This window comes from Lynx rufus, unplaced genomic scaffold (genome assembly GCF_022079265.1).
Source record: "Lynx rufus isolate CCGP_SWC_20201006 ecotype Redwood Valley unplaced genomic scaffold, mLynRuf1.p SCAF_11, whole genome shotgun sequence".
In the NCBI taxonomy this organism is placed as follows: Eukaryota; Metazoa; Chordata; class Mammalia; order Carnivora; family Felidae; genus Lynx; species Lynx rufus.
In genome coordinates this window covers 3,888,572-3,898,741 of record NW_025814825.1, presented here as the reverse complement: position 1 = coordinate 3,898,741, position 10,170 = coordinate 3,888,572, and the positions used below count along the sequence as shown (strand labels likewise).

Below are 10,170 nucleotides of genomic sequence, written 5' to 3'. Positions count from 1 at the left end.
TTTCAGACACTAGGAAACACAGGGTCACAAGGTCCAGAGAGGAGTTAGATATGCAGACTTGTGTGTATGGTTCCAGAGAGGTCACCCTGTGTGTTCCTCCAGTAGAGATTTGCTGATCATTCGAAAACCTTTTGCAAAACACACAAATCCACTCTGTGCCACTTAACTCTATTACAAGGGCTTGTCATCTTCTATAAAATGATAGGGAACCCTCTTTGCCTGGGAAAGGAATCCCAGAGCAACCCTTGAATACACAATTTATTCTCACTGCTTAGTAAGGGGGACTTGAAAATAAATTTTTCCATGAGGCAAAGGCTAAGTATGTGATAGTAAAGACTCATACAATATTCTCCTTTTCCTCTTTGATACACAACTAGCCCTCACTTCCCTGTTCTTGGAGTTGGGCAGGGCCACATGACTATGTTCTAGCCAACAAAGTATGAGAAGTAGGTGTGCCACATCCAGACCTGGCCATGCACATTTCTCCATGTGTTTATTGACCTCTGGGCAGCTGGAATAGAGGTGCCTCCTAGGGCAATTCTGGAAACCATGAGTTAAAGACACTGGAGCATGGCAAGTCTGGATCCTTGAATGACTGCCTTTGGGAAAGCTGGCCTGCGTTCTTCCTTCTCATTACCCAGTGCTGCCATCACAGCAAGAAATACATTTCGAGGGGAGCCTGGGTGGCTCAGTTGGTTAAGCATCCCACTCTTGGTTTTGGCTCAGGTCATGATCTCCCTGTTTGTGAGATCAGAGCCCTGAGTCAGGCTCTATGCTGACAGTGCAGAACCTGCTTGGGATTCTTTCTGTCCCTCTCTCTCTCCACCCCTCCCCTACTAGTACTCTCTCTCTCTCAAAACAAATAAATAAACATTTTTTTAAAAGAAACAAACATCAATTGTGTTTGAGCTATTATACATTATAGGGTCTGTCTCTTCCAGCAGCCAGCCTTCCTTATCTAGTTATAGATGTCACCCACATGTCATGACTCTAGCATCAAGGAGAGGAATCCTTCATTTCTTCCAAAGAAGAAAAGATCCCTCAGAACGGCCTACCCAAAAACTATTTTGCCAGCCTATCTTTGCCCTCAGGAGGCCCCAGTGATTGATAAGCTCAGATTTCTTATCTGAAGCCAGGTGTGGATGTTTGCAAAGATCATCTGGTTTATATCTAATATAGATGAGCTTTTCCAAATTCCATCTCAAAACACATATTCTATGCATGGACTTTAGTAAACACCAGAACCAGAAGAAAAGGATACTTCAAGTAAAATTCATAATATGCTACGGATGGATTTCTGGAACAAACAAAATTGAAATTTTTATCAAACCGATCACATGTCAAAAAGATAAAAAAGAATCTGTCTTTAAAGATCTTTCTGCAATTCAAACAATCACAAACCACATTCCCTAAGTACTTTTTGAATTATCATGGACTAGTAATCCTTTTAGTGAAACGAAACGTGTATTTTGCATAAGCTATCAATGATTTCAATGATATCCAAGATGCAAGCTAAGGTGGAATGGAGAAAGAAGAAAATGGAACACTTAGACAAAAGTGAGAAATGATCTACAGCCCAGAAATTCACCATGGTACAGCAGAAAGGATTTCTAGGCCAGAAAGCAGGCAGAGTGGTCAATGTACAGACACTGGGTTAATGAGAATTTACACTTGTCAGTGAAGCTGGTAGAATGCTCTGGGGCTGACACATGGGGGGCCCTGCTGGACATCTGTTACCAAATGTAAGTGTCTGGCAACAGAAAACAGAAGAGGTGTGGGAACTCAAGAAGTCCAACTGATTTTTCTCCAACTCCAGCTAGGTGAGGAACAAGGAGTGAAGGGCACTTATTTGGGAAAATAGGTGAAAAACAATTACAGAAGAGCTCCCACAACAAATAAAGTGGATTCTCCGAGTGTGAGGGGGGAAAAGCAAGCTCTTAAAACTCAGGATCCTGACAGGAAGGAAGAGCTTATTCAGTGAAGAAGAAATCTATCCCTCCTCTGTCTGAGACACAGTCTGCAGGAACTTACTTGAACTTTACCACTCCAGAAACCTTGTGTAATACTCTCTTTAGCCATCAGGACAAATGTGAATTCAATGACTTTGGAAAGCTGCCCAAATGAAGCTTTCAGCAGAATTTTATATACTTTGGGAAAGGAGAGCCAGTGTAGCTGTGGCTTTAGAGCAGTGAACCCCCACTCTTTTTTTTATTTATTTTGAGAAAGCAGGCACATGGACAGAGAGAGAGGGAGAGAGAGCACAGGGTGAGAGAGAGAATCCCAAGCAGGCTCCTGCACCATGAGCACAGAGCCAGACATGGAACTCGGACTCACAAAATGTGAGATCGTGACCTGAACCAAAATCCAGAGTTGGATGCCTAACTGACTGAACCACCCAGGCACACCAAAACCCCAAATTCTTGACCATCAATAAAATACTACTGAGTATCTATGTGTATGTATTGATTCACAAAGTATGTATGTGAACTACCGTGTATAATACTAACACATTATATATCACATGAAACATATTACTGGTAAAAGAAATGTTATAAGGCTACATGAAAATAGTATCTTCCTGTACCCTAAATGGGTACACCATGTTGGACGCCATTACCTTCAATCCTGGTCCTAGAAAAGAGACCTTATCTTCACAAGAATGATTTGGTGTCAAAAAGAGATGAAAAACTCTTGGCTGGTGCTTTAGCTAAGAGACACCTTTACAGAGCTGTCCCCAGTTGTGCCTAAGTGGAAAGTGTGGATTGCATGTTATCTATTGAAGTCTGTTGCCTGAGTAACCAGAAGAATCATGTGGAAACAGAGCTCCTTAAGGGAATAACTCATGTTTTATTTATCTGTCCTCCTCTAAGGGCTAGCAGGGTGTCTTACACTGAGGATAGGCTGGGTACTCAGTGACACCTGTTGAATTCAAACATGAATGAGTAAATGACTGAACAGTTGAGCGAATATGCGAAAAACATTTTTAAGCCACAGGAAAAACACAAGTAAGGTATAATTCTCACTTGTCAGTGAAATATCTCCATTACTGGGAGAATGCACATCTTCTGCCTTGCCTTCAACTCAGTTGAAGTTTTAACTTCTCATCAATAGCTCTTCTTCAAAGGCCTTCAGGGTCTAGGCACGTACCACCGATGCCTGAAGACCAAGTAAAACAACAGGGACAAGTGGTTAACTGGAAACTGGCAAAATGGAGCATGCATAATGTCTGCTGAGGGTGACCATTTTTACCTCTGTTAGGCTAAGTGTTTTCCTCTCTGGGTGTCCAGGGGTTTTGTCACATGTCCCAACTACATTATTAACCTAAAGAGATCTGGGAATGTAGGGTGTTTCTTCCTCTGTCCCCACAGTGGTCTGACGGAATAAAAACTAGACTTAGGGTCCAAACCTTAGGCCCAAACTCTCCAATGCAATTAGCTAGATGGCCTTTGACAAGGCATAACCTCTGTGATCTTCAGTTTCTTCAGGCAGCCAATGAGAATAGCACTACTTGCCTCAAAGGGATGTTCGGAAGAACAAACAAGACTTTTGCAAACTGTGATAATGTGTATAAATGTAAGGACTTACAGGTAAAATTAGTGAATAAAATACCTGTTGAAATGCATCAAATAGATGATGTAATTCTATACTCTAGGCACAGAATCGATGTGTCTCTATTTAAGACTCCTTTTAAAAATAACATACACAGATGGGCATTTGGGTGGCTGAGTCAGTTAAGCGTCTTACTCTTGATTTCAGCTCAGGCCATGATCTCATGATTCATGAGTTTGAGCCCTGCATCAGGCTCTGTGCTGACGGTGAGGGGTCTGCTTAGGATTCTCTCTCTCCCTCTCTCTGCCCCTTCCCTGTTTGTGCTCTTGCTCTCTCAAAATAAATAAATGAACTTAAAAAAAAATTAAAAACTAATCTAAAATAAAAATAACATGTAGAAAAAAAATTTTTAAAGTAGAGCAAGTTAACACACACATCAACACATTACATTGTTATCACCAAGGAGCTTGAAAATTTTGAACATTTATGATTTTAAGGTAAATAAGCAAGCATTGATGAATGTTTTTCCACTTAACAGCTTAAAGTGTATGTTTATTGTATTTGTGTTTTATTGGGACATGTAATACATCTATTATAAAATATTGGGTCCTAAACACTCTAATAGTTGTCACTGAAATATTTCTGGGTAGTAGAATTACTCTTAAATTTATTTTCATCTTTGTGCTTTTCTCTATTCTCCAAATTTTCTTCAATAAACACAACATACAACCTTTTTTTTTTTTTCTGATTCTTAAATATTTTAAAAAGAAAAAAATACCACCCACGGACTGGTGGCTGACCAGAGACCTTTTTTTTTTTTTTTTTTTTAAGTTTATTTATTTATTTTGAGAGAGAGGACAGGGTTGGGGAGGCAGAAAGAAAGAACAGAGAAGGGGAAAGAAAATCCCAAGCAGGCTCTGCACTGTCAGCACAGAGCCCTATGAGGGGCTCAATCTTAAAAACCATGAGATCATGACCTGGGCTGAAATCAAGTCAGAGGCTTAACCAACTGAGCCACCCAGGCATCCCTGACCACAGACTTTTAAAACTGTGGTAGGAGATATGATAAAGAAAAATTATCAAAATGACAGTCAATTTGTAGGAACAATCTAATTAAATTAAAACGTGATATAAAAATTCTTTATCAAACACTTCTTAGATCTGTTTTTTTGTTGTTGTTTTTTAATGTTTATTTTTGAGAGAGAGACACACACACAGAGTGCGAGCAGGGGAGAGGCAAAGAGAGAGGGAGACACAGAATCCAAAGCAGGCCCAGAGCTCTGAGCTGTCAGCACAGAGCCCGACACAGGGCTCGAATTCACAAACTGTGAGATCATGACCTGAACCCAAGTCAGACACTTAACCGACCAAGCCACCCAGAGGCCCCGTAGAGCTGTTGTTAAAAACAAAAAACAAGGGGCGCCTGGGTGGCGCAGTCGGTTAAGCGTCCGACTTCAGCCAGGTCACGATCTCGCGGTCCGTGAGTTCGAGCCCCGCGTCAGGCTCTGGGCTGATGGCTCAGAGCCTGGAGCCTGTTTCCGATTCTGTGTCTCCCTCTCTCTCTGCCCCTCCCCCGTTCATGCTCTGTCTCTCTCTGTCGCAAAAAGAAATAAACGTTGAAAAAAAAAAAAACTGTATAATATTCCACTTTGGTGTAAAACAGGGAAGTGTAACAAGATACATTCATCTTTGCTTGAAATGATAGCGGGGAGGATGGCAAGGAGTGTGAGATGTAGGTTAAACATCTGACTTCCACTCAGGTCGTGATCTCACGGTTTGTGGGTTCAAGCCCTGCGTCGGGCTCTGGGCTGAGAGCTCAGAGCCTGGATTCGGCTTCAGATTCTGTTTCCCTCTCTCTCTGCCCCTCCCCACTCACATTCTGTCTCTCTCTCTCTCTCTTTCTAAAGAAATGAACCAACATTAAAAAAATTTTTTTTAATAAAAAATAGAGAAAAGAAGCAAAACTGTGTACTTTTTGTTATATTGTTTGACTTTTTTAAATACCACATGCAAGTAATAACCATTCTAAAATACAGGTATTATAAGAGCTCCTAACCTTTGTTCTGGGGAGCCAGTCCTCACAGTGGGTTTGCTGCCATTGCCAGCAGAGAGATAAATGTGCCGGCCTGTGTGGCCAGGGAAGCGCCAGACTGATCCTGAGCTCAGTTTCTTCAGCCTGCTGAGGGGTCGCGCTTGGAATTATCAGCTTCCTGTGGCAGCACGAGGCTCCGAGGCTCCGGCTACACACTGCCTGTGTGTTCTCTGTTCCAACCCAGCATGGCTCTTGCTTGCCAGTTGGGTACATTGAACATAGTTGGTTACATTTCAGAAACTTGCCCTGTCCAATAAACTTTCCAAGACAGGCTCAGTTTATTCAGGCTTCAGTTTATTCAGTATAAACTGAAAGAAACTAGGCTTGTGTTCTACTGAGTCTGAAGTACATTTGAGGTAGAAATGTACTGGCAGGTGCCCCCCAGTGAAGCCATGCATTCTCCATGCTCCAGCTAGGGTCTGCAGCAAACACAGCCTCATACCTCCTCTTTCGAGTCCATCCATGAAGTCTAAAGGGGAACACTGAACTATGGTTTCTTGACTAGCTGGCTGCAAGCCACTTCTCTGCACATGCCCTGTCTGGGGGATTTGGGTTGTAGAAGTTTGCCAACACAAGCAGTCTGGTAGTCCAACTTAGCTCATGACTGGTGGATCTTGTCTTATCAGTGATGTTCTATGCCGCTCAGAGAAATATTTGTGAGAACTACATTAAAATTAGAAATTGTGAGGGGCGCCTGGGTGGCGCAGTCGGTTAAGCGTCCGACTTCAGCCAGGTCACGATCTCACGGTCCGGGAGTTCGAGCCCCACGTCAGGCTCTGGGCTGATGGCTCGGAGCCTGGAGCCTGTTTCCGATTCTGTGTCTCCCTCTCTCTCTGCCCCTCCCCCGTTCATGCTCTGTCTCTCTCTGTCCCAAAAATGAATAAACGTTGAAAAAAAAAAATTAGAAATTGTGTTAATGAAGAAAACCATCCACTGAAAAATGTTAAGATAAGACAAAGAATGGGAAAAAATATTTGGCACACACGTAACCAACAAAGAATTAGTATGCCAGCATGAGCAAGTCCTATAAATCAATAAGAACCAAACAATCTAAAAATAGGTAAACAAGCAATTCACCAAAAGGAAAATCTGAATGGTCTGTAACATACTGAAAGAACCTCAGTTTCAAGAAAACAAAACTAAAATTTCGTGGACTATTATTTCAAACCAATTAGATTAGCAAAATTTTAAAAGTCCAACAATACTTAATATTGGTTACTATTATAACAATGGGAACACATACACTGTTGTTAGAAATATAAATTGATGGGGCACCTACCTGGGTGGCTCTCTGCTGTCAGCGCACAGAGCCCACTTTCAGAGGCTCTGTCTCTCTCTCTCTCTCTCTCTCTCTCTCTGCCCCTCCCCTGCACTTTCTCTCTCTTGAAAATAAATAAACATTAAAAAAAAAAGAAATACATGGGAATGCAAGCTTGTGCAGCCACTCTGGAAAACAGTATGGAGGTTCCTGAAAAAACTAAAACTAGAACTACCCTATGACCCAGCAATTGCACTACTAGGCATTTATCCAAGGGATATAGATGTGCTATTTCGAAGGGACACATGCACCCCCATGCTTATAGCAGCACTATCAACAATAGCCAAAGTATGGAAAGAGCCCAAATGTCCATCAATGGATGAATGGATAAAGAAGATGTGGTGTATACAATGGAGTATTACTCGGCAATCAAAAAGAATGAAATCTTGCCATTTGCAACTACGTGGATGGAAATGGAGGATATTATGCTAAGTGAAATTAGTCAGATAAAGACAAAAATCATATGACTTCACTCATATGAGGACTTTAAGAGAAAAAACAGATGAACATAGGGGAAGGGAGACAAAAATAATACAAAAACAGGGAGGGGGGCAAAACAGAAGAGACTCATAATATGGAGAACAAACTGAGGGTTACGGGAGGGGTTGTGGGAGGGGGGGTGGGCTAAATGGGTAAGGGGCACTAAGGAATCTACTCCTAAAATCATTGTTGCACTATATGCTAACTAATTTGGATGTAAACTTTAAAAAATTAAAAAATTAAAAAATTTTAAAAAATAACGGATAGAACAACTTGACAGAAAGTCAGCAAGGAAATTGAAAGGTAAATGAACTACACTATAAACCTACTAGATCTAACAGACATTCAGGAATTCTTCTGAAGTACACATGGAACTTTGTATATGCCAAAGATAATTGAAAACATATATTCACACAAAAACTTGTACATGAATGTTCACAGCAATATTATTCAGCATAGCCAAAACAGTAGAACCACCCAAATATCTATCAACTGATTAGTGGAAAAACAAATACTTTTTTTATAAAATGGAATATTATTTGTCCATAAAAAGGAGAGAAGTACTAATGTATGCTACAACATGGATGAATCTTGAAAACATTATGCTCTGTGAAAGAATCCAGACACAAAAATCCACAATATATGATTCCATTTATATGAAACATCCCGAATAGGAAAATCCATTGAGACAGAAAGTAGACTAGCAGTTGTCATAGGCTAGGGTAAGGATGAAATGGGGATGGCAGCTTAATAGATGTAGAGTTTCTCTGGAGGGTGACAAAAATATAAAAATGCACATTAATGATGGCTGTATATCACAGTGTACATACTAAAAACTCCATAGATTATAAAGTGTTTAAATGTGAATATTATGTTCTTGTGAATTTTATCTCAGTAAAAAATAAATTTAAAAACTTAAGCAAAGAAAAAAAAAGAAATATAAATTGGTGAGGGGCATCTGGGTGGCTCAGTCAGTTAAGCCTTCTATTCTTGATTTCTGCTCAGGTCATGATCTCACAGTTCATGAGATCGAGCCCCAATTCTGGCTCTGTGTTGACCGTGCAGCCTGCTTGGGATTCTCTCTCTCCCTCTCTCTCTGCCCCTTCCCTGCTCATGCTTGCCCTCTCTCTCTCAAAATAAATAAATAAACTTGAAAAAAAAAAATAAATACAAATTGGTGCACCCAATTTGGAGAGCAATTTGAACATAAGATATACATGACCTACGTATTAGGATGTAACAGAAAAACAAAAACTGTCCCAAGTACTGAAACAGAAGGAATTTAATGTAAGGAATTGGTTCCCTGGGGCCTGAAAGCATTATGTCAAAGAGCAGTGAGGGGGCGCCTGGGTGGCTCAGTCGGTTAAGTGCCCGACTTTGGCTCAGATCATGCTCACAGTTCATGGTTCGAGCCCCGCGTCGGGCTCTGTGCTAACAGCTCGGAGCCTGGAGCCTGCTTCAGATTCTGTGTCTCCCTCTCTCTCTCTGCCCCTCATGTTCTATCTTCTGCCTCTCAAGAATGAATAACGTTTAAAACAAAAAACAGCAGTGAGGCACCACCACAGGAACCCAACAGGAGCCCACTACAGACCCTGGGGCTACGGAGGTGAAGGAGAGGAGCTACCGAAGACCAGGGGGCAGGAGCTGCGTGCGTGCTGACGGCTGGCAGAATGGAAGGGACCCAGTCCTAGCAAGAGGGAGATGGACATTCTCATTCCTCTCTCCCCACCTTCCCCACTCTCTCACCAGCGCCTCCCACTGCTTAAACCGGGAAACAGGCAGGTGACACGGGATGGGAGGCGGGGCCATGGCACCCACGTGGATCAGGGCCTGGAGACACAGAGCAGAGGAGGGAAGGATAAGGAACAAGTCTGCCAAAAACAAGACAAAAAGCAAAAACACCCAAACCCCAAACCCTTACACACAAGCAGATGGAGACATATACAGTAAAACTTACAGTGACACTGTTCATAAAAGCAAAACATGAGAAACAAGTCTATTAAGAGGAGAGGATAAATTGTCGTAGAGTCACACAATGGAATATTCCACAAAAGTGAGAGCAAATGAACTATAGTTACATTCATCAACATGGATGAATCTCACAAAGCCAAGCAAAATAAATCTCATTCTTTAATATTTATATAAAGCATAAACGCATGCAATATGGCAATGATGATTATAGACAGACATGTTATATAGGGATAAAGAAAAGTTGAAAAAGTATAAACACATCTTCTGGGGAAAGAAAGGGAGATGTGAACAGGAAGAGATCTGAAGGTTTCATATGTAATAATAATGACACTGGGTGATGGATACATGGGGCAATGTATATTGCTGTTTATAGTTTATATAAAAGTATTTCATAATAATTACATTTAAGTGTTACAGAAGAGCTTGAAAGAATATGAGCGATGTGGACCTGACTATTCTAAGCGGCAGGAGACTCCATTATCTTGGTTTTGGAGGCAGGGCTGGGTGCCATTTGGCAAGACCCGCCCGAGAAAGCCCCTGCCAGCTGTCTCTACCCGCTGGACCCCATCCAGTTAGGTAAACAGTCAGTCCTTGCCCCTGCAAGCTCCAGACGTGCAGGGGCACCGTTAGTGGTACTCTCCTGACTGGTCGGTAGTACTCCGGGTAGAAGTCACGCCCCCCTGTCTGCTTGTTTTCTCAGGCCTCAGCCAGGCACTTGTTCTGTGGCAGGAGGGCAAGCAACATGTTCCAGAGCTCTTCA

The 10,170-nt window shown here is 41.8% G+C and overlaps 1 protein-coding gene across 1 annotated transcript in view; it reads right to left on the bottom strand.

Moving 5' to 3' along the window:
- Nucleotides 1-3,037: 3,037 nt before the first annotated feature.
- Nucleotides 3,038-10,170, bottom strand: part of CDK1 (cyclin dependent kinase 1) — a 32,482-nt gene continuing 25,349 nt past the window's right edge. Inside the window, exon 8 of the mRNA XM_047072816.1 lies at nt 3,038-3,156. Within this exon, the coding sequence (XP_046928772.1) occupies nt 3,136-3,156 (21 nt within the window). The 3' untranslated portion in view covers nt 3,038-3,135. The remainder of the gene's footprint in view (nt 3,157-10,170) is intronic.